The sequence below is a fragment of the Cervus elaphus genome, chromosome 23 (assembly GCF_910594005.1).
Source record: "Cervus elaphus chromosome 23, mCerEla1.1, whole genome shotgun sequence".
NCBI classification, from domain to species: Eukaryota; Metazoa; Chordata; class Mammalia; order Artiodactyla; family Cervidae; genus Cervus; species Cervus elaphus.
The window spans coordinates 39514170-39538856 of record NC_057837.1 but is presented as its reverse complement, the minus strand read 5'-3'; the positions used below and the strand labels follow the sequence as shown (position 1 = coordinate 39538856).

General features: G+C 46.8%; 1 protein-coding gene across 11 annotated transcripts in view; it reads right to left on the bottom strand.

Annotated features, from left to right (window-relative positions):
* The window catches only part of RIN2 (Ras and Rab interactor 2), a 208920-nt gene that overhangs the window by 50019 nt on the left and 134214 nt on the right, over positions 1–24687 (bottom strand). For 9 of the 11 annotated variants that reach the window (XM_043883054.1, XM_043883045.1, XM_043883047.1 and 6 more), the window contains one exon: positions 14269–14369. The exons of 1 other annotated variant lie outside the window; for it this stretch is intronic. In XM_043883054.1, coding sequence (XP_043738989.1) covers positions 14269–14369 — 101 coding nt within the window. Of the gene's footprint in view, positions 1–13869; positions 14229–14268; positions 14370–24687 lie in introns of those variants that run through there. One more of the 11 variants, XM_043883052.1, reaches the window with a different exon arrangement.

The following is a 24687-nucleotide window of genomic DNA, read 5'->3' as shown; positions in this document are numbered from 1 at the left end:
ATCTGTTGTTCCATGTCCAGATCTAACTGTTGCTTCCTGACCTGCAAATAGGTTTCTCAAGAGGTGGGTCAGGTGGCCTGGTATTGCCATCTCTTTCAGAATTTTCCATAGTTTTTTGTGATCCACACAGTCAAAGGCTTTGGCATAGTCAATAAAGCAGAAATAGATGTTTTTCTGGAACTCTCTTGTTTTTTCGATGATCCAGCGGATGTTGGCAATTTGATCTCTGGTTCCTCTGCCTTTTCTAAAACCAGCTTGAACATCTGGAAGTTCATGGTTCACATATTGCTGAAGCCTGGCTTGGAGAATTTTGAGCATTACTTTACTAGCGTGTGAGATGAGTGCAGCTATGCGATAGGTAGTTTGAGCATTCTTTGGCATTGTCTTTCTTAGGGATTGGAATGAAAACTGACCTTTTCCAGTCCTGTGGCCACTGCTGAGTTTTCCAAATTTGCTGGCATATTGAGTGCAGCACTTTCACAGCATCGTCTTTCAGGATTTGAAATAGTTCAACTGGAATTCCATCACCTCCTTGTTTGTAGTGATGCTTTCCAAGGCCCACCTGACTTCACATTCCAGGATGTCTGGCTCTAGGTGAGTGATCACACCATCGTGATTATCTGGGTTGTGAAGATCTTTTTTGTACAGTTCTTCTGTGTATTCTTGCCACCTCTTCTTAATATCTTCTGCTTCTGTTAGGTCCATACCATTTCTGTCCTTTATTGAGCCCATCTTTGCATGAAATGTTCCCTTGGTATCTCTAATTTTCTTGAAGAGATCTCTAATCTTTCCCATTCTGTTGTTTTCCTCTATTTCTTTGCATTGATCGCTGAGGAAGGCATTCTTATCTCTCCTTGTACTGTCTAATAGGCCCCTCCTTTTCCTTAGGAGGGCGACCTTGCTAAAAACGATGAATTCTTTGCTAATAATTTCATTTTCCCATTTCCTCTCTACCTTAAAAAACCTTTCCTTTCCTGCAGCCCAAGGGAGTGCCTTTTTCCTCCCTAGATGGAATGCTGCCTGATTTCTGAAGTATAAATTCGTGAAGCCATTCACGTCCAGACCTCTTTTCCTTTTGCAAATCTGAAACTACCTTTTAAACAGTAATTCCCATTCTTCCCCTCCCCCTAGGGCCTGGAAACCACCATGTACTTTCTGTCTCTATGAATTTGACAACTCTAAATCCCTCATATAAGCAGAGTCATATAGCATTTGTCTTTTCACAGCTGGCTTATCAAATTTATCTTAAATGTAACACATAGCCAACCTAAGAAAAATATCAGGTACATGAATAGTAAAGATGGCACATGAATAAGTGAAAAACTGGGCACAACGGATGATGGGCTAAGACAATTCAAGTAAGAAGACTATTTTTTCTGTATTAATCTTCACAAACCCTTCTCTTAGTTTCAGCAGGGAAGACCATCCTGAGAAGAGCATCTATTGTCTCTTCTCAGCCCCTCCTTGCCCACGTTCACACTCCGCCCCCCTTCATTTCATTTTATTTCTGTTTTTTAAAATTGGCATATAATTGCTTAACAATGCTGTGTGAGTTTCTGCTGTACCACGAAGTGAATCACTTATACGTATACGTCAAAACTGCTCTTGAGTGTCTATAAACGGCTGCAACCCACCTGTCAAAACCCAGCACAGGGGCTTCCCTGGTGGCCCAGTGGCTAAGACTTTGTGCTCCCAATGCAGGGGGCCTGGGTTCCACCCCTGGTCAGGGAACTAGATCCCACATGCTGCCAGTAAGAGTCCACATGCTGCAACTAAGACCCAGAAGCAAAATAAAAAATATATATATATATTTAAAAGTCTACCAAAAAGTCCCCACATTGAACTCCCCTCTCCCCTCACCCCTGCCCCATCTCTTGCAGCTGCAGTGAATTCCTTCACCCACTGTTTATCTGCCTCTGAGGCAGTCACCTGTCTTACTCTGCATTCCACGTGGCTCCTTCTGGCCTGGCTTCATCCCTTAGCCATACTCAGGCCTAACCCTGGGCAGATGTGGACATGATGCCTGCTCTGGACATGACAGGGATGATGGATGAGGCTGATTCCTTGTGAGTCAGGAAGGGGAGGAGCTCAGCAGGTGGAGAGAAGTGGGGGCCAGGATCCCCACAGCTTTGGTCTGGGCCCCCATTACACACCCTCTGACTCAGGCCTTTCCTCGGGGAGGTCCCAACAACAGAATCCATATGCTCAGTTCCGGTCTCAGGAGACAAAGGACCCTTGTCTCCATGTTTACCAGAAAATGGGTGGGGAGGGGAAGCTGGACATACCACCCCAGAAGACACCACTTTGGAAAGTGGATTATTTCAAGTTGAAGACTCGGTCCAAGGACTCAGGGAGACCCTCCTTCCCCTGAGCTACCTGGAAGAATTCTGCTAGAGGCCTGATCCAGGAAGGGAGCTCATGGCAAATGTGACCTTTCACAACAGAAGACTTTTGGGCCCTGCAGACACCTGTTTACCAGCATCTGCTCCTCTGTCCTCCAGGTGAACTCTCCTCTCCTCCTGAAGTTCCTGACCCTGACGCCTTTCTTAGCTCAGAATGGCACAAGACTTGATTGCCTGACTGTCTTGAGTTTCATGCCTTTGGGGTCCCTGTATGTACAAAATTTGGTTTTCTTCTGTTAATCTGTCTTATGTCAATTTAATTACTAGACCAACTAAAGAATTGATGCTTTTGAATTGTAGTGCTGGAGAAGACTCTTGAGAGTCCCCTGGACTGCAAGGAGATCAAACCAGTCAATCTTAAAGGAACCAACCTCGACTATTCATTGGAAGGATGGATGCTGAAGCTCCAATACTTTGGTCACCTGACATGAACAGCCAAACTAATTGGACAAGACTCTGATGCTGGGAAATATTGAGGGCAGGAAGACAAGGGGATGATAGAGGATGAGATAGTTGGATGGCATCATCGACACAACGGACATGAGTTTGAGCAAACTCCGGGAGATAGTGGAGGACAGATGAGCCTGGCGTGCCCAGTCCCTGGGGTCACAAAGACTGAACAAAACAAGAGTAACAATAACCACAATAAACTAAAGAAGCTAGAAGGGTAGAAAAGAAAAGTTTCCCTCCCTACTGCAGCCAGCAAGAGCTCCCTGGCCTCTGGCCATCTCAGGGTCTGCGTTGAGTAGCGGAAGCAGCCCAGACTCTTCCAGGACAACAAGTCCAAACTTAGAGCAGCCCCGATCTCACTGCTCATGAGTTTCCCTCAGGGACACACCCTCTCCAGCCTCCCATGGAGCAGCAAGGGGTGGGGGGTGGGGTGGGGAGTGCTTAGGGTAAACATGTCATTGCTGAGTTTTGGTCTAGAACTGTACTTCTATACCCAGCAGACAAAGGGCACCAGTGCCAAGCACTCCATTCAAGGTCCCCAAATACAAAACACCATCTCCACCACTGGGACTGAGACTCAGAATTCCAACCAAAGTGGCCGGGTGTGCTCCAGCTGGTGGAACACAGGAGACAGAGAAAGACCTTCCCGACAGGACAGCTGTCTTTGGTGGAGGCAGGTCTGGAAAAAAAACAAGGTGGGAATCTCACGCCCACACTCCCTTGGGGCTCCACCATTCAGTTATAAATGGATTCTTACTGACCCAGAACCAAACCCATCCACTTCCTGCCCAACATGTGAAAGCGTCAATAGCAAGATGCTCTTGTTTATAAGGCAAGTGGACCTGGATCCTAGGGTCCCCTGAACCTGACAATCTGGTTTCAGGGGAAGAACATTTGTAGTTAGACTTGGATCAAAGCCCCAGCTGACTCTATAACTGTGAGACTGGGCTCATTACTACATGTCCTCCAGCCTCAGTTTCCCCATCACAAGAATCCCAAGACGGATTGTTATTAAGAAAAGGAATCTGTTTCTAAAACAGAGGAAATCGGAAAAGAACTGAGTAGAAGAGCCTGGACACGTCCTGAGAACTATGAGTAGATTCTGTTCAGGAGTTTCCAGGGTGTCTCTCAGTGTCTCCTAATTTTTAGAAATTCAGAGAAAGAAACAAGGCAATGTTTTTTTTCATTCTAGACTATTCCAAGGCTATTCTATAAACAAATTCTGGAGTTTGTTTGATCAGCATTTCATGTGAACCTTCTTGGGAAATTCCTTGGCAGTTCGGTAGTTAGCACTCAGAACTTTCACTTCAGGGGACCAGGGGTCCCATCCCTGGTCAGAGAACTAAGATCCCACAAACTGTGAAGTGCAGCCAAAAAAAGTGAATCTTCTAGAGGAGGGCTCCCGGTGGGTACCTCTAGCTGGGGTGTTCTCCATCTGTCCTCAGGGATGAGTCCCAACCTGGACCTGGTGCCTGCCACTCTCAACCTCCAGATGGAAAAAAAGGAAAGGTGGAAATCTACTTCTCCTGGTGTCTTTGTGTTGAAATTCCCAGGAGCATCCTGCCTCTCTGGGGCCCTCCCTGCCTCAATCTGCCCATGTAGAGCCTTCAGCTGCTCCCCAGCCTAACAAAGCCCCTTCCCTTGATGTTGCCTCAACCAGCTGCAATGGCAAGAAGGATGCAGCCTGGACATAGCACTGCCACAGGGCTCAGCCTCCAGCTATAAGAGGCCAGTGCAAGGCTGTCTTCAGATTTAAGAAGCAGACGGAAGTCAGAGTAGCCTTGCTCTTGGAGCAATAGATCCTGCCTTATGTATTAAAAGGACACCAAACATGTTCCAAGTACTAAACAGTGGCCAAGATGCTAGGATTGGTGGGAGATACATCAAGGGATCAATAGGTTCTGAGAAAAACATTAGTAGCAAAAGCTTCTTAGGACTTGTCCAGTGGTCCAGTGATAAAGAATCCACCTGCCCAGGCAGGGGACACAGGTTCAATCCCTGGTTAGGGAACTAGATCTCACATGCTCTCGCTAAGACCCAGATTGGCCAAATGAATAGACAAATACATAAATAAACAGATGCTTAATTTAAAAAAAGAAAAAGCCTCTTATGTAGAGAGACAGAGAAAAGACCAGCTCATCCCAAAGAGATACATCTAATAAATATTTCTGGCAAAGGGACCAATTCCAAATTTTGCTAAACACACACACACATATATATAGCAAACACAAATTTCCCAGAAAACCTTTCATTTCAGAGATACCTGGTAGCTGATGTACAATGATTTCCTAACACTCTCAGTCAGGCAAACACTTCTTTAGAAGGTGTGAAGCCAAAATAAAACCCACTGTGTAGTGTTCCAGTCTGGAGAAGGGGGCCCCAGTTCATTCTAGCTGTATGTGGCTCCTTTCTCAGTTTATAGCAGAGAACTTGCCAGGTGAGCTAAGACTCTGACCCACCACCTGGGATGGAAACGTGATGGACAGAGGCCTGAGAGGTGGCATGTTCTCATAAGGATCATGGCATGTCTACCTTCATTGAAGGGAAATTAAAGGCCGTCTAGAGGAAACTAGAGGCCATCTCCTTCTTTGAGGTCAAACGCTAGAAACTGGTAGAACTGGGCCCAGGCCTGAATTGTGCAGTTTCCCTACGCCACAAAAATGGGTATTTTCATTCCCCAAGGCTTTTTTGTCCCCTTGAACTCTGCAAGGACAAAGATGAACAGATTTGGGGTCACGGGCTTTATCCCCCACTGGCCAAGGGTTGTTACTTGCTGGGGGAGGAGGGGAGGCCTTGACTTCCTCAAAAAGATTTCTAAAAGCAGTGACAGAAGGATTTTCATGAAAAAGCTCCATCTACTGAGGACCAGTTGGAGAGAACAGCACAGGAAAGGGAACATCAGGGGACTCGGCCCTGCCACTTGCAGGAGAGGAGAAGGATTCAGTGACTTTTTTACTTATGAACTTCCTGCTACTGACTCGCCAGTGAGAGATGGAAAGGGTAGATAGGAGCCCGTGCTGGCAGGGTCTCCCCTCATTCCTGTAAAACTAAGAAAGGAACAAAGGACCTATTGTCCTGGGCACCCTTGAAGCTGAAAACAGGAGCAGGAGCCAGGCAGGCTGTGTCTCACCCGCTGATCCTGGAGCCCAGGCATTGGCCAGCATGGGGCTTCATGAAAAAGAAACTCTCCTTAGGGTCACACCACGGGTGTCTCAGAGCCAGACTCAGTCAGACCCTGCATCTAACCGACCCGATGTTCTGCAGCAAAGTCAACTACCAATCCAGCGGCCAGCCAAGGTCTATAAAGGCCGAGAGAGATCAGGGCCACCAGCCCCCTGACAAAACCAGAATCTACTTCTAGGACACATTATGCCTTTCCAGAATTCTCCAAAAACGTCCTTGTAAGTCAGCGAAAATCATGCATGATCTACCACTCAGATGCACAGGACACACTGGCAGGACACGTAACCAGGCAAAGAATGAAAATAACCAACAAGCAATCAGAAGGGACTCTATCTCAGGGGGTGGGTTCATGGTAATACTGATTTTTATTTTGTGCATCATGCTTTTTCCATAATGTACAAAAAGTTTTGCTTTTGCTGATCAAAAAAGAAATCTTACATGTTCTTTTTAAAAGCCTTCCCCAGGACTTCGCTGGTGGTCCAGGGGCTAGGACTCTGAGCTCCCAATGCAGGGGGCCTGGGTTCCATCCCAGGTTGAGGAACTGGATCCCACATGCTACAGCTAAGACCTTGCGCAGCCAAATAAATAAAAATAAATGTTGAAAAAAAAAAAAAAAAAAAAAAACAAAACCTTCCCCAATATCACCAGTCAAAATGGGCAAAACAACTGTTTCGGGAACTGTTGATTTAGATGTTGTCCTTACACCTGCTCACCTCATTCTTTAAGGCTGAGTCTCATCTTTGCTAAAACCGCCTCCCACCTGGAATTACCCACATCCTTGCTAAGGTCCCCAGGACATCTGGCACAGTCCACTATTACGTCCTCTTCCCATTATATGATATTTGTTGACAATTCTTTCTTCCTTAGGTTGTGTAACACTTCAGGCTCCTGTCTAGGTATGTTAGCAAATAGCACCCGCTCAAAACATATTTTCTGCAAATTGAACTTAATTGTTGCCACTTTGGTAACAGTGTGAGAAAAGAGTTGGTCAGTTCATGTAGAATTCCTTGACACCATAATCCAAACACTTGCATAGTGGTTGGAAATCAGGAAACATCTTAAGGAACTGGGAGAAAGCTGATCAGGCAAGTCATGGCAGAATATCCTCACGGGCGTAATGGGTCACTATCTTACTGCAAAATGATTTCCGCTTCTGTCCCCCCAAAAGCACCCCACCGTCCTGCTTCCACTGAAGGAAAGAGCAGCTGTGTCTATGGTGTCACTTGAGTGTTTCAGACAAATGGGTCTTCAACCCAAGTCAAAGAGCTCCTCTGTCCTGTTTGCATCAGATAGTCTTTGAGAAAGAAGGTGAACAGGTGAGGGCTGACAAATCAGAATTAATGGAAATATGCGTGGGGCTTCCCTGGTGGCTCAGTGGTAAACAATACACCTGCCAATACAGGAGATGTGGGTTCAGTCCCTGGGTCTGGAAGATCCCTGGGTCTGGAAGATCCCTGGGAGAAGGAAATGTCAACCCATTCCAGTTTTCTTGTCTAGGAAACCCCATGGACAGAGGAGCCAGGTGGGCTACAGGCCATGGGGGTCTCAAAGAGTCAGACACAATTTAGTGACTAAACAACAACAGTGTTAGTAATTCTTAGAAATAGATCATGTGTAAGATGAACATAAACTTTGATAACAGTAAGCATTTTTTTTAAGAAAGAATCTAAAATGCTACAAGATATAGCTAAGATTCTGTAGCAAGTGATCATTGTGAGCTTCCTAGGAGGCAAACCAACTTTTCTGACAGGTGTGGTTGGTTCTGGGCATGGCCAGCTCTCAGATGTTGTGGGACCTAAGGATGAGCCCCAAATTCTGAGGGGCAGACAGGTTTCCAAATATAGCAATAAAGGAAAATATTGCTTTGCTGACTAACACTGCACATGACACAGACACTATGTAAGGAGACAAAACACAAAGCAATTTTGCATTTGATGACTTGAACTTGTTCCAAAAGACCTCATGTAAAGATCCTCCAAGACCTTCGGAGGACCAAAAGTGGCTAAACTCAGTGGAGAATAGTCACTCTGCATGTGGTATTTCAAGAGGAAAAGATGGAAAGGAATAATACAAAGTGACGTTAAATTCTGTGTTTAAAGTCACCGATGTTGAGGACATGTACTTACTAACTATGGGAAACTGTATGGGAAACTGTATCTGAGTTTAAATGAAGAATTTAAGCCCCCCATATAACCAAAATAGCTCTACCAGATTTTGGGTGCATATGTTTCTTAGTTAGGGATTCTCAGGTGGCACCAGTGGTAAAGAACCCACCTGCCAATGCAGGAGATATAAGAGATGTGGGTTTGATCCCTGGGTCGGGAAGATGCCCTGAAGAAGGGCATGGCAACCCATTCCAGTATTTTTGCCTGGAGAATCCCATGGGCAGAGGAGCCTGCCCATAGGGTCGCAAAGAGTTGGACACGACCTAAGCAATATAGCACTCACATACTCACTGCAACTAAGAGTGTGCATGCCACAACTAAAGATCCTGCTTGCCACAACTAAGACCCAGCACAGCCAAATAAATAAGTAAATAATTATTAAAAAAAAAAAAAAAGTAGATGATAGCAAGTGTACATAAGAACAGAGCATTCAGAACTCTCACACACTGTGGGTGTAAGCGCAAACTGACATGACTTTGGAAAACTGTTGGGCACCATTTACTAAGGTTGACTATATAAGCATCCTACAACCCATCAATTCATTCCTATGTCCCTAACTGAAGCTTGTCACACGTGTTCCCCCAAAAGACACCACAAGAATGTTCACAGCACTGTTATTCAAAATAGCCCCACACTGGAAACAATGCCAATATCCATCAACAGGAGAATATAACTTGTGCTGTATTCATAGAATGGAATACACACTGTATGATTCCAGTTGTATCAAGTCCCAAAACAGGCAAACCTGACTGATGGCAACAGAAGCCAGGAAAGTGTTTACCCCTGGGGTATGGCGATCAGAAGGGAGTACAGTGGGGGGCCCTCCCTCTGCTCTGGAGGAAGCTTAAGGCCTATCCCACATCTTCAACATTTCTTTACGCACCAGAATTTATTTTCTTGGGCTCCAAAATCACTGCAGATGGTGACTGCAGCCAAGAAATTAAAAGACGCTCTCTCCTTGAAAGAAAAGCTATGACCAACCTAGACAGCAAATTAAAAAGCAGAGACATTACTTCACCAACAAATGTCCATCTAGTCAAAGCTATGGTTGTTCCAGTAGTCATATATGGATGTGAGAGTTGGACCATAAAGAAAGCTGAGCACTGAAGAATTGATGCTTTTGAACTGTGGTGTTGGAGAAGACTCTTGAGAGTCCCTTGGACTGCAAGGAGATCCAACCAGTCCATCCTAAAGGAAATCAGTCCTGAATATTCATTAGAAGGATGGACGCTAAAGCTGAAACTCCAATACTTTGGCCACCTGATGCAAAGAGCTGACTCATTTGAAAAGACCCTGATGACGGGAAAGATTGAAGGCAGGAGGAGAAGGGGATGACAGAGGATGAGATGGTTGGATGGCATCACTGACTCAATGGACATGAGTTTGAGCAAGCTCTGGGAGTTGGTGAAGGACACGAAGCCTGGCGTGCTGCAGTTCATGGGGTTGTGAAGAGTTGGACACAACTGAGCGACTGAACTGAACTGAACTGAGGTCCCCTAACTGCTTTATGAGCCTGGCATCTTGCTCCTCCAAGAGGCTTCTGATGCTTGAATATGTTTAGAATCTCAAAGGGGCTGGCGACTGTCATTTTCCCATTCACTGAATGTTTACCAAGTAATGCTACCTGCCAGACACCATCCTGTGTGTTGAAAAAAAACAGCACTGGGCACAGACGAAGTCTCTGCTCTCACACAGCGTACTTTTTAGTGCCGGGGGCAGAAGACACATGCAAGCCAGTGAGTCCATTTCTGGTCTGTACAAGTCCTACAGATTTGAATAAAGCCAAAGACTCCCCTGGTGGTCCAGGGGCTAAGCATCTGCCTTGCAACACAGGGGACACAGGTTCAATCCCTGGTTGGAGAACTAACAGCCCCCACTCCACAACTAGAGAGTCCATGAGCCTCAAATGAAGGTTCCTGCAAGATGCAATGAAGATTCCACAGGTGGCTGCAACGAAGACCCAATGCAGCCAAAGAAATAAATTAATATTAAAAAAAAAATAACAACAGCCAGCTGAGGGGACAGAAGAAAGGAGAGTCCATGGGTGACTGCTTCTTGCAGGAAGGGCATTCCAGGCAGAAGGAACAGTAGGATGAAGTCTGGGAGGTGGGAGCTTGCTTGGCCAGGAGCCCAGGGGCTGGAGTAGACAGATAGAGCAGGGGACACTGTCAGAAGATATGTGGGGGGCGGGGAGGGGGTTGGATCCCCGTAGGACTGAAGGCCATGGTGAAGATTTTGGTTTTAAATGAAAAACTACTAAAGGACTTTGAACACGAGGGACGTGACTTGGATTCAGATGAACTAAAGTCAGATTACCCTCTGACTTAGATAACAGTTCAGAGGGACTTCCCTAGCAGTCCAGTGTTTAAGACTCCACCTTCTAAAGAAAAAAAAAAAAAAGACTCCACCTTCTAATGCAGGGAGTACAGATTTGATCCCTGGTCCAGGAACTAAAGTCCCACATGCCTTGGGAGCTGTGCCAAAAATTAAAACAACAACAACAACAACAAACAGCTCAGAGGTGGTGAATCAGTGAAAATAAAGCAGGAGCAGCGGGCAGTGTCTACTGCAGTGGGGATGAGGAGTAGTCCCACCCTGGATCTATCTTACTGGCAGAACTGCCAGGGTTTGGAGACAGAGGGGAAGGCAGTTAAGAGACAAGAGGTGTCAGGGTTTGATGCATTTGTGAAGGGAAACCAAGGGCTCAGTCCTGGTCTTTGTAAGTTTGAAATGCCAAGGGTCAGGCTGTGGGCAGCTGGATGCAACATGTGGATCCAACAGAGGACCAGCCTAGGGATGGATACATGCTGGGAATCTGGGAATATTCTGGAGGTGGGATGCTCATAACAATGGATGGATGAGACGGAGAGAGGTAATAGGAAGTGGAACCAAAAAGATTCTATTTAATCTACAGTTGGATCATAAGCCACAAGCCTGGATGGGGTCACATAGGAAGTTGCTCTAGAGATGTTTCTGTGAACAAGATACTGTGCTTACCATGTGCTGACACTGGGCCAAGTGCTTCACAGCTATTAATTCAGTCCTCCTAACAACTCAGAGGTAAAGCTCCGTTACTATCCCCATTTTACTGATATGGACACTGAGGCTCCTATTCAGAAAGGAAAGGGGTTAGCGCAGAGGCCTCTGGGGACCCCAGGATCAGGTGGGCAGGGGGACGAGGAGGAAGCCGCCAGTGGCAGGCAAGGCGAGAGGAGACCAGGGAGCCTGGTGTCCCCGAAGCCCACAAGTATCCCTGCAGGGGACAGAAGGTGGGAGCTGACCATGGATACAAAAAAGGGTCATCTTTACTTCCACTAACCTGCTTCCTTCTGAAATTAACTTTCTCCCAGTTTGAATGCAGGCAACACATCTCAGCAGTGCTCTCAGCCCCTGAGTCCCTATCACCACCAGCAGTCCCAGACGTTCTCAGCGTCAGTGCAGTCCTGCCTGCACTCAGAGGTCAAGCTCCGATTTTTACCATCCATTCATCTCTGCTTCCAGATGAGAGCGGCTCCTCAACCCACAGCCTGACCTGGCCTTTCGCATGTCAGTAAAGGAGCGCCTATGCTATGAAATCACATATTAACAATCCTGATCCTCATATCTCAATTGTTCCCGCTGTCACACTACATATTTTATTTTATGCATTTAAAGTATTATCCCGAGGAGGGGCTCTATGACACCCGAAAAGGTTAAAGACCTCCAGCTCATCTCAATATTAACCACAGAGGAGCCACCGCAGGCAGAGAACCGAATCCTAACCTGGGGAGTCAGCGGGTATTTCACCTCCCATTCCTGGTGACTGCCTGGGGCAGGTGAGGTTAGCCCACAGCACCCCAGCACCCTCACCATAAGTGATGTCACAAAGGAAGGTGACTGGGATGCCTTCCTGCAGCCACCAGAAGGTTCCCTGCCCAGGTCTGGGGGTGGGGGTAGGGGATGAGGGTGGGATGGGGTTGGGGTGTGTCTTCTCTCTACAAGGCTCTGCTCCCCTCACTCCCACTGCTTCCTGGTCGCACCTTCAGGGTGCTCTGTGCCAGGCTGACCCACTGTCTCCCTGTGACCACAGTTCTGCTCTGCCCTCACTTGCAAACAGCTCAGAGTCCTCCTCGAAGTACCTCTCCATCATCTGCCTCTCCTGACTTCTCCACTGGGCAAAATGGAGGGCTTAAAACTAAGTCACTGTGCCATGCTCCAAACAGTCAGTGAGAGATCCCAGCACAGAATCCAGAGGCTTCTCAGGTGGGCTTTTTTCCATGTCACATGGGTCCCAAATCAGCAGAACTAGGGTCACAATAGAGTTTCCTTCAAGGGTCGTTTGGAGATTCAATGAGCTGGCAGCTATAATGTACTTACAACAGTGGTCCACACGTGGTAAACACCATATACATTGTGAAAGATAATCTTGGAAACAGACATTACCATATGTAAAATAGATAGCCAAGGGGAATTTGCCATAGGACTCAGGGAACTCAAACGGGGCTCTGTAACAACCTAGAGGGGTGGGATGGTGAGGGAGGTGCCATGGCTGTTCAAGTGGGAGGGGACATGGGTAAACCTGTGACTGAGTCATGTTGATGTTTGGTGGAAACCAACACAACATTGTAAAACAATTATCCTTCAATTAAAAAACAAATAAAAAAAATAATCTCAACTTTCCTGTTCCCCATTTTTAAAAAGCCTTTAAAATTCATAAATTCCGTACCAACCAGTGTAGCATTCAAGAATAACTGACACTAACATGAAAAAAAAAGATTTTGTGGAATGTTTATAGTCATTCTTAAATTTAAAAACCTTAAAGGAGATGTTAAAGGTGAAGAGAGAAAACCTGGCTAAAAGTTCCATGGAGTCTGGAACTATAGTGAACATGGGGCAGAAAATCTCTGATCAAAAAAAATCATTGTGTATTTGTCGAGTTTATGGGGAAAAAATGAACCCATCAAAATTGTTCATACCAAAGTCAAGGGGAAGTCACAGAATGCCAAGTGGAGGACCATCTGGTCTACCTCCAGCATTTTTGTACAAAAAGAGAAGACAGATAGCACAGAGTATTTGCATAGCTAAGGGAGGACACATTCCTCCAGAGACTCAGGGTGTGGACGCACAGACTCTCAGCTGCAGGGTGGCAGGGTGCCTCCCTGGGTCGGCCAGTTTTCCCTCTACAGCAGGAACAAGTCGGGCTGGTATGAAACTTGCCCAGACAACCAGATTCACCTGGTTTGCCTGCCTCTGCAGGACTCCTCCTGCCCAGCTCATGACTTGCAAGCAAAACCAACTCCAAAAATCTCACCCTCGCACTGCACTAGGCAGCCTCAACCCCATTTCCTGAGAAAAAGGGGAAGCTGCTAATGAATCTGGTCTCCGAGGCACCAAGTGTCCATGGCATATTCTACTGACTATGCCCTCCTGTCCTTGCAAAGAACTAGAGCTTCCAAGAACTGAAAGAGGTTTGGGGACTCTCCTCTAGCCTGCCCGCTCCCAACCTCTGTATCCTCATTCTGCAGAAAATGCCAGTCCTTAACTACCTACTTAGACCTTGTGCGTTATGAACACAACGTAACACAGGTAACCAGTGCCTTTCTTCATCACTTACAACCACATCCAATTTCCAATACGCTGGGTCACATTTCAGGCTAAGGGCCACGGAAGGTGCTGGGGTTTTTTCTGACCTGAGAATGCAAAACGAGTCCATCCTCTTTAGTGCTCCCTTTAAACCTTCTGGAGACAGACACGGGCTACACTGAATTCTGTTTTGCACACGGAGGCTCCCGCTGCGTTACTGTTTTCATCACTGTGAGAAGGTGGAGGTGGCAGACAGAACTTTAGGTTTCCGGGTTCTGATGCCAAGAGGAATGGAGAAGGTGTAAAGTTCAATTGCCTTCGGAGGGATGAACGTGAGCCCAGACAACTGGTTCCTAGGCCACTCCCACCTCCTACAGAAGATTCTTCTGGAGTGGCCACCACACCCCCAGTTCCCAAACCTGCCAGGCGACCGGAACAGCTATCCCCGCAGCTACCAGGGTCACGTTGCCCCCATCGCGTCCCCGATGCCTAATCGCCTCGGTCACCTGTGGGCTTCGGTGGGTCCCAGGCCATTTTCCAGGCTGACATCTGTCTGCACCATCTCCTGTTTCAGTTCGCCGATCTCCGAGGCGATTGTGTCAATGAGCTATTCAAAGACAAAAATAGTGTGACGTCAGGAAGTGGAAGAGGCGTGCCCAGAGCTGGGCAGCGTCAGCCACTTCAATAGGAGCACAGAGATGACCACTTTTCTTTTCTTTTCTTTTTTTTTAAATCCTGGCTTTGTGAATTTCCTTCACCCAGAGAAGGGGGAAACAGGGAGGGGGCAGCTTCTGAGAAAGAGGAAGAACTTAGGTTTCGGTATCACCCTAAAATATGACATAAATAAAGTAAAAAATATGACACCCAGTTTGCTTTCTCAACATGAATACAAAGAGGAATAAACAAATCTTGGTGAAACCAGGCTTCAATATTTATATTGTCAAAGTGAACAGTCAAAATGGATGCCCTGGGTTAAACTTTATACCATCCTTATTCTGGTTACAGAAAGATATCTATTTCAAAGATACACACAGTTGGCAAATCAGCTTCCAATGACTTGTTCGGGGAAAGGGAAGAGAGAGGGTTGTGTGGGGGCAGGAGTGGGTGAGCGGGCAGCCAGGGAGCCGCAGGGGAAGAGATGGGGAAACGTGTCTTCTTCTTGGAGAAGGCTTGTGTGGTCTTGCATGCCTTGCCTACATGCTTGGGAGGAAGCTACATCTGACCCTGAAGTTTGGTCTGAATTCTTGAGCCCCCCTTCCTCCCCATGTCCACTCATTCAAAGACTCTTCATGATGCTAACCAGGATCTGTGGAACAGCTACTCAAAGTGTCACTGCTCATTCATTTTTTAAAAAAATGTAGTTATTTTCTCATGTGGGGCTTCCCAGGTGGCTCAGTGGTAAAGAATCCACCTGCACTGTGGAAGACATAGGTTCAGTCTGAATTGGGAAGACCCCTTGGAAAAGGAAATGGCAACCCACTCCAGTATTCTTGCCTGGGAAGTCCCATGGACAGAGGAGCTTGGCAGACTACAGTCCATAGGGTCACAAAAGAGTTGGATACAACTTAGCGGCTAAATTAACAGATGTTTTCATATAAATGTTACTTATGTCAACAGGAAACCAATTAATATTTTAAAACAAACATTTAAATTATTTCTTTCCTAATATAGTAGATATCTGTAGGCGTAACCCACACGTCAAGCCCTTCATAATTTTTCACAGTGTAAAGGGGTCCCGGGGATAAAATGCTTGAGAATCGTTGTTCTAGCTTAAAGATGTTGTCATCTTGCCTCAAGCAGCTTTTATCCCACCCAGACTCTGGAAGAAACTTCATTTTGAGTCTATAGGCTGTATCAAAATGTTGACCCTCATCTATTCATTCATTCAGAATGTTATGGCTACTCTCTTCATGGTAAGCACTCCATGACAGCACTTAGCATCGAGAAGTTACAGAACGAAAAGAGAGTTGAGTGATGCTGTAGGCAGCAGCTTAAGGGTCACCCTAGCTATGGTGGGCGGTCAGGACAGGTCTTTGAGGAAGTGATGAAGCCCTGAATGACATGGGAGCCAAGGAAAGATCAGGGGAGGAGCCCTCTACACAGAGTCCCAGAGGCGAGGGAAGTTTGTGGGAGGCTGTGGTCTGTCTGCCACCAGACCTTGTGTACCTTCTAGATTACAGTACCCTTGGATTTGAGTTTTCAACTGAGAACCATTGGAGGGCTTTACTAGGGGAATGGCCATTTTACTTGTTTTATGTTCTAAAAAGATCCCCTTGGCTGCTGGCTACACGGGGTTTGTAAGGAGAAGCAGCAAAACTAGTTAGGAGGCAACGGCAATGGTCCAGGCAAGAGACAACAGTGGTGTGAACCAGAGTGGTATCAGAGAGAAGGGGGGACATCCAGGAATCACTGGAATCACTGGACATGGAAACTGATAGATGGATTGAATGTGGGTGTTGGGGGAGAGAAGTCTTAAGGCCACTCCTAACTTGTTGGCTTGAGCAATTAGATAGATGATAGTGCCTTTCACTGCGGAAGAAATGGGGAAGGATCAGATTTGAGGAAGAAGCCCAGCTGGACACTGCACAGGTTAAGTTTTAACTGAGTTGCTTGTTGGTCATCAATTAAATGTATTAAGTGACTTCTAATACGAAGGGTGGAACAACTTAAACATTTGGAAGTCACTGGAATAGGTCACTGTGACGAGGAGAGACTACCTATGGGGGGTGGGGGGGGATGGAGAGGGGCCCCAGCAAACAGCTGGGTGCACTCTCAGCACTTAGAGGTCAGGGGACGGGAGGCCAGCCAAGACCATCCCCTTTGTGTGTGACTGGGGTGCAGGCTATAGGTGGAGTTTCTGGAAGCACTGGGGCCTTAGAAGAGGAGGTAAGGGGATTTCCTTTGAGACACATTCCAGAGGCAAACATTACAAGTCTGACAATGTCAAATCCTCGAGGATGTGGGAAAACAGAAGCGCTCACATGTTGCTGGAGGCATGTTTTGTGAGCATGTTGGAAAGCAGTGTGGTACCTTATAGAGACATAGACTCTCATGCTTGAGAAACCCACGCCCCTGGGTGAGATGAGAATGTTGGCCACACCGCTGTTTGTAAAAAAACTGAATTATAAGCACCTAAATATCCACCAACTGGAGATATTGGATAAATGGAGGTATAGAATACTCCACAGCAGTTAAAATGAATGAACTAGGACCTCCCTGGTGGTCTAGTGGTTAAGACTCTGCATTTCCACAGCAAAGGGCATGGGATCAATCCTGGATTAGGGAAATAAAATCCCCGTAAACCTGCCCGGCGTAGCCAAAAAAAGAAAAAGAAAAACAAAAGAAAGATAAAGAACCAGATTATATATATCAACACACAGGCAAAAGCTCAAACAAGTTTTCATAAAAGCAAAAAAAAAAAAAAAGTGAAACAAATTACACTCAGTATATGAAGTTTCAGTTCAGCTCAGTTCAGTTGTTCAGTCGTGTCTGACTCTTTGCAATCCCATGAATCGCAGCACGCCAGGCTTCCCTGTCCATCACCAACTCCCGGAGTTCACTCAAACTCATGTCCATCGAGTCGGTGATGCCATCCAGCCATCTCATCCTCTGTCATCCCCTTCTCTTCCTGCCCCCAATCCCTCCCAGCATCAGGGTCTTTTCCAATGAGTCAACTCTTTGCATGAGGTGGCCAAAGTATTGGAGTTTCAGCTTCAGCATCAGTCCTTCCAATGAACACCCAGGACTGATCTCCTTTAGGATGGACTGGTTGGATCTCCTTGCAGTCCAAGGGACTCTCAAGTCTTCTTCAACACCACAGTTCAAAAGCATCAATTTTTCGGCACTCAGCTTTCTTCACAGTCCAACTCTTGCATCCATACATGACCACTGGAAAAACCATAGCCTTGACTAGACGGACCTTTGTTGGCAAAGTAATGTCTGCTTTTTAATATGCTGTCTAGGTTGGTCATAACTTTCCTTCCAAGGAGTAAGCGTCTTTTAATTTCATGGCTGCAATCACCATCTGCAGTGATTTTGGAGCCCCCAAAAATAAAGTCTGACACTGCTTCCACTGTTTCCCCATCTATTTCCCATGAAGTGATGGGACCAGATGTCATGATCTTAGTTTCCCGAATGTTGAGCTTTAAGCCAACTTTTTCACTCTCCTCTTTCACTTTCATCAAGAGGCTTCTTAGTTCCTCTTCACTTTCTGCCATAAGGGTGGTGTCATCTGCATATCTGAGGTTATTGATATTTCTCCCGGCAATCTTGATTCCAGCTTGTGCTTCTTCCAGTCCAGCGTTTCTCATGATGTACTCTGCATGTAAGTTAAATAAGCAGGGTGACAATACACAGCCTTGATGTACTCCTTTTCCTATTTGGAACCAGTCTGTTGTTCTATGTCCAGTTCTAACTGTTGCTTCCTGACCTGCATATAGGTTTCTCAAGAGGTGGGTCAGGTGGTCTGGTCTTCCCATCTCTTTCAGAATTTTCCACAGTTTATTGTGATCCACACAGTCAAAGGCTTTGGCATAGACAATAAAGCAGAAATAGATGTTTTTCTATGATCCAACAGATGTTGGCAATTTGATCTCTGGTTCCTCTGCCTTTTCTAAACCCAGCTTGAACATCTGGAAGTTCTCGGTTCACGTATTGCTGAAGCCTGGCTTGGAGAATTTTGAGCATTACTTTACTAGCATGTGAGATGAGTATATGAAGTTTAAAACTAAGCAAAATTGTACTATTGAGTGTTTGTAGATACATACATGAAAATAGATGACTCCAAGATGCAGTATAGGGTTAATCATCTTAGTTCTCAGGAAGAGAAGTGAATGGAGGTGTGCACAGGTGAATGGAGGTACGCACAGGTAGAGCATCTCAGCCACCTGCAGCACTTCATTTCTTAAAGTAATATGGCAAAATGGATGGAGCTAGTGATGCGTGTAATATCATGTGATTTTCTCTATGCTTAATTGACTTCATCATCAAACTTATTAGGTATATAAGAAAGAGGGTGAATATGTAGGAAAATGGAAAAAGGAAGGACTAAAAAGGTGGGAGTGAGTAGGGTGGGCTGGGGGTGTCTGAGTGTCTGTGCAGGGGTCCCTCCTCCCCTTTCTAGGGCAGGAAGGTCACACATGGCCCATGAGGGAGCAGGCAGGCCTGCCCTAGGGAGGCCCAACCTCGACCTCCGGCAAATCTTAAAGGGAAGATTCCCACCCCAGCACATTCATCCTTTCTGCCCTCAGTCCCCTTCACAGCCACCATCATGAACTGAATGGCTTTCCCTGAAAGAAGCAGCTGACCCCTCCAGCTAGCTTTCTTTGTCTCAAACACACAATACAAACTGGTTGTCACTTAGCAGCACCCAGATGGCAAACCACAGGTGACACCTCTTTTCTGTAAAGCAGAAGCGAAGTGTCGGGACCCCAAGACATGTAGGTGGATGACCACTGAGGTTGCCCTGGCTAGATGACTCTGGGACACTCTGGCTGGATTGAGGGCGTTTTCACCCCCTCCATCTCCCCTCTCCACCCCTTTTGACCCCCAACTCATCCATCAGATGGCACAGATTTACCTGACGGATGGACCAGAGGCTAGGGTTCCAGAGCCAGGCCTCCAGCAACAAGCAAGAGTCATCCTAAAATGTCTGCTGATCCCTGAGGTCAGCCCAGAGGTCCCTGATGGGATGTAAGCTGCTCCCCAACACTGTTCCCAGATACAGGGGTGTTTGATTGGTTTTAATCCCGAAGATGTTTGACCTCACCCCATATGCTCTCGTGTTCTTCCAGATTTCACTCTTTGAGGGCAAACAGGGGTAACTTACCAGCCACTGAAGGGGGAGCAGTGACAACCGAGTTTTAGCCTTTTCCTGTGTTAAAGCCAACAGCAGTCAGTTTCAGTGTAAGCTGCTTCATCAGAGTTTCTCCAAATCCACTTACACAACCTGAGACCCCAGCACATACGGGTCTCTGTTAGAACTCCTCCGGGGGAAGGGGCTGCCTACACATGTGCCAAGCTGGAAGCCAGTGTGGCTTTCCACAACCCTGTTTGGCCGCCCTGGACATGTGTGGGTGCCCGAGGGGGTGACAACACAGCCAGACGGCTGTTACTCAGTGAACTGGCACCAGAGATGGGTCTCAGGTTTCAGGGCACAGAGCCGGTGAGAAAGTAGTTCTTGTTCAAAACACAGTAGCTATGTTCTCTCCAGAAAACCCCACAAGCAGCAACACGGTCAGGGCACAGAAAGCCTGCCCAGAGAAAGTCTGGGCATGGCCTGTGTTCTGTATACCCCTCAGGGCTGGTGTGCGGAACAGGGAGATGTGTGGTTGCAGCTGCTTCTGCATCTGCCACAGGGGGAACAAGCCTGGGGCTGGGTCTCTAAGTCCCTTCTCTACATCATTCTGCTCAGAAAGCCAGCGCCCCCCGCCCTGGGCCCCAGAACAAAGCTCAGGAAGTGCTCCTTGGGATGAGTTTCACCCTACCCTGCAGCCAGGCCAAGGGCAGGAGAATTCGGAAAGCCCCAGGTTCTTTCCCGAGATCACACCCAGGGCTCCACCTGGACAACATGGAACTTGTGCGGCTCCAGCCAGGCCCAGGAGTCTACACTGATGTGGACCAATCTGGGATTATTCTGGGTGGGTCATGTCCCTGTTGGGGGAACCTCACCATTGGGGCCACACTTCCAGGAGCAGCGGGTATAGCGTGTGAGGCAGCCCGCTTTGCAGCCCCTACCTGACAGAGAAATGAAGTGCTTCCTGTAAACACTGATGCTTCAGTAAACAACGATGTCACAGTCATCAGCAATTCCAGACCTCCAGGGCACTCAGGAAGGAGGAAAAATACCTGAGATCTAACAGCCATCAGATTGCAACCACTCCCTTCAGTGAGCCCAAGGGAGCTCAGTTTAGTTCAGTTGCTCAGTTGTGTCCCACTCTTTGCGACCCCATGGACTGCAGCACGCCAGGCCTCCCTGTCCATCACCAACTCCCAGAGTTTACTCAAACTCATGTCCATCACGTCAGTGATGCCCCAACCATCTGATCTTCTGTCATCCCCTTCTCCTCCCGCCTTCAATCTTTCCCAGCATCAGGGTCTTTTCCAGTGAGTCAGTTCTTCACATCAGGTGGCCAAAGTATTGGAGTTTTAGCTTCAGCATCAGTCCTTCCAATGAATATTCAGGACTGATTTCCTTTAGGATGGACTGGTTGGAGCTCAGGATATGGGGAAAAAACACCCAGGACACTGGCCCCAGATAGTTGAGATGCACGTGAAAGGAATGATTTCAGTGAGCTCAGACTCCTGCATCTTCCCATATACAGAAAAGTGCTAAATTCCTTGCGATATCTGGTTCTCTTTAATTCACAAAAATACTTTTGATGTTCAGACTACCTGCCCTTTGTTGCAAAACTTCTATATAACCTGGTGACTCCCTCACCCCCCTCCCCCGGAGCAATTCTCTCAAGGCTACTTGAGACGCTGCCTCCCAGGCTTAAGTCCTAAAAATTTCCGTGGAATAAAACGTAACTCTCAACTTTTAGGTTGCGACTATTTTTCTTAAGTCGAAAGAGGGCTCAGAAAGACCTACCTTCCAATCCCAGCCTGACCCCTGTCAGCTGAGTCCTGAATCCCTCCATACCCACTTATTCCTAAACCCCTGATGCTAGGGCTGGAAAAGACCCTGATGCTGGGAAAGATTGAAGGCGGGAGGAGAAGGGGATGACAGAAGATCAGATGGTTGGGGCATCACTGACGTGATGGACATAAGTTTGAGTAAACTCTGGGAGTTGGTGATGGACAGGGAGGCCTGGCATGCTGCAGTCCATGGGATCGCAAAGAGTCGGACACAACTGAGCGACTGATCTAAACTGAGCTCCCTTGGGCTCACTGAAGGGAGTGGTTGCAATCTGATGGCTGTTAGATCTCAGGTATTTTTCCTCCTTCCTGAGTGCCCTGGAGGTCTGGAATTGCTGATAACTGTGACATCATTGTTTACTGAAGCATCAGGATGCTATGGATGAGTATAAAGGATGATGAGATGAAAATATCTTGGAGCCTGCCCCTAAATGCTCTCACATTTTCTTCCTAGTTCAGTCCTCTCTTTATATGAATGGTGACCCACTAGGAAGCAGAGAGCTGATAAAGCTGACACTTAAAACAGATTCATACACCTCCCTGCTGCAAAGAGGCCGTTTCATCCCCAGTGGATGGACCTACAAAAGACTAGTGTTCCTGACTCCAACCCTCCTTCTACCTGTCTGCCCAAAAGTCTCTAAGCTTGAGATCTGCCCACTAAATAACAATTTTTCCCAATGAACTGATGGACCAGGAGAGAAGTTGTCTGACACCCCTGCTTGCAGGGCAGGCTGGAGGGAGGGGAAGAGGAGGGCCTCAATCTTGCTTTCTTTATTTTAGAGCTAGATAAGAGGAGAGAGATTCTCTTGAAGGTCAAGTAAAAAAGAAAGCCCTTATACAGCAAGTTCTGATATAGGAATTCCAGGACTAACTCAGGAATGTTATCAGCGGTTCTTGAAAAGATGTGTCACTGACAGATGAAGACTTGAATCCTAAGGTGTGGGACAAGTCAAGTGCCTGACTCCCAGCCAGGAGTCAGAATTTCTATTCCCCAAGTGCATCGAGTTGACCTTGGGATATGATGCGCCTTGACAATCTTATCAGCTCTGTGGGCTTAGACCCACCTCCAGGTCACAAACAACCACTGACCCTCACAACTGCCTTTCCTGTCTGTTTCCCCTGAGCTGGTGGAGCCTCCCAGGTCTAGCAGGCACACCCCATGCTGCAGTTTTCCTAAAGCAATCTGGAAAATAATTGGCTTCCTACAAACTCTCAGAAGATTTCTGCCCCCCAGGAACCATCACCATGGAAACAAAGAGGTAATGAAGGGTGCTTGCCTTCACTTGCAAAGGCGTCTGGGGGGTGACACTGGACCATCTTGGAATCCGGCCCTTTTTCTGTTTTGTTTTTATGTGTTAGTTGCTCAGTCATGTCTGACTCTTTGCCACCCCGTGGACTGTAGTTCCCTAGGCTCATCTGTCCTGGGGATTCTCCAGGCAAGAATATTGGAGTGGGTTGCTATTTCCTTCTCCAGGGGATCTTCCCAACCCAGGGATTGAACCTGAGTCTCCTGCATCTGCAGGCAGATTCACTACCATCCTGGAGCAGGAAATGGCACCCCACTCCAGTACTCTTGCCTGGAAAACCCATGGACTGAGGAGCCTAATAGGCTACAGTCCACGGGGTCGCAAAGAGTCGGACACGACTGAGTGTCTTCACTTCACTTTCTTTACCATCTGAGCTACCAGGGAAGCCCTCTCCCAAGAGTGTTTGCATTGATGTTTGTGAAATTTTAATTATAATTACAGACATAATACATGAATATATTTCCATGAAATCATGGGTTATTTGTACTTTCCTGGTGGCCCAGGGCTTAAGACTCTGTGCTTCCAGGGCAGGGGTTGGGGATTCCATGCCTGCTCAGAGAACTAAGATCGCAGTCCCCAAAGATTACTGAAGCAGTGGATGAAGAGTGTCACCCGTCATGTCAGTAAACAAAGGATGTCATGGCCACCAAGCCCTCAGCCACTGTAGCTCCCAGATTGTGCACGCTGGCGGGATTCAGGGTGGAGAAAAACAGGATACTAAGGTAGATAGAAAGGTGCACACCAAGAAATGATTTCAATGAGCCCAGACTCTTGCTTCTTTCTCATAGGAAAGTGCTAAATTCATCAACTAGAGATGTCTTTTTCTTTAGTTAACAGTAATATTTTGATGTCCCAGCTACTCGTTCTTTGTTGTAAAAACTGCTGTGTATCCTGGCTCCTCCTTTGCCTCTTTGGAACAGTCCCTCAGAGCTATCTGAGAGGCCACGTCCTGGGCTTAAGTCCTTGGTATGTCCGCTGAATAAACATAATTCTCAACTTTTAGGTTGTGCATTTTTTTCAGTCAACATAGTTAAAACTAATCTCCCTTGACTACTGCCTATAACCCCACCTACTCAGAGGGAACCACAATGACCAGTTTTGTGTGTATCATTCTTTTTTAAAAAATTTAATTAATTAATATTAATTTTTGGCTGTGCTGGGCACGAAGGTCGCTGTGAGGGCTTTTCTCTAGCTGTGGCGAGCAGGGGCTACTCTCTAGTTGGGTGTACAGGCTTCTTGTTGCGGTGACTTCTATTGTTGCAGAGCATGGGCTGTAGGGCCCACAGGCTTCAGGAGTTGCAGTTCCCAGGCTCTAGAGCACAGGCTCAGTAGTTGTGACGCATGGGTCTAGCTGCTCTGTGGCATGTGGGATCTTCCCAGACCAGGGATCGAACCTACGTCTCCTGCACTGGGAGACAGGGAAGCCCAGTTTGGCGTGTTTCAATCTTGAATGTTATCATTGTGCGCTTTTTCTACACAATGGAATTGTACTGATGCACTGTCCCTTAGCTCGCCCATATTCATTTCACCTAAGAAAATGTTGATACATGAATACTTGGTTAATTCTTTTTATTTTGTTTACTTTTAATTTCTCGTCTGTGCCACAAAGCATGTAGGCTGTGAGTTCCCTGACCACGGATTGAATCCTCCCTGCTCTGCATTTGAGTCAAAGTCCAGAGTCTTAACCACTGGACCACTAAGAAAGTCCCACCTTTGGTTAATTCATTCCAAGTGGGAATGGTTTTCCACCATAGGGATAAACCATGCAGGGATATACCTAGGAATACCCTGTGTATCCATTCTATTTTGATAGATGCTTAGGTCGTTTCTAATCTGTTGCTGTCACAATCATGACTGTGATGAGCAGCCTTGTGTACCGTGTGAAAACTCAAGAGAAAATGCCCAGTTGTAGGCACATAGGAGGTTATGAGAGGTACCATGTGGCTCTCCAGGGGTCTGTGTCCAGCTGCAGTGCCTCCACCC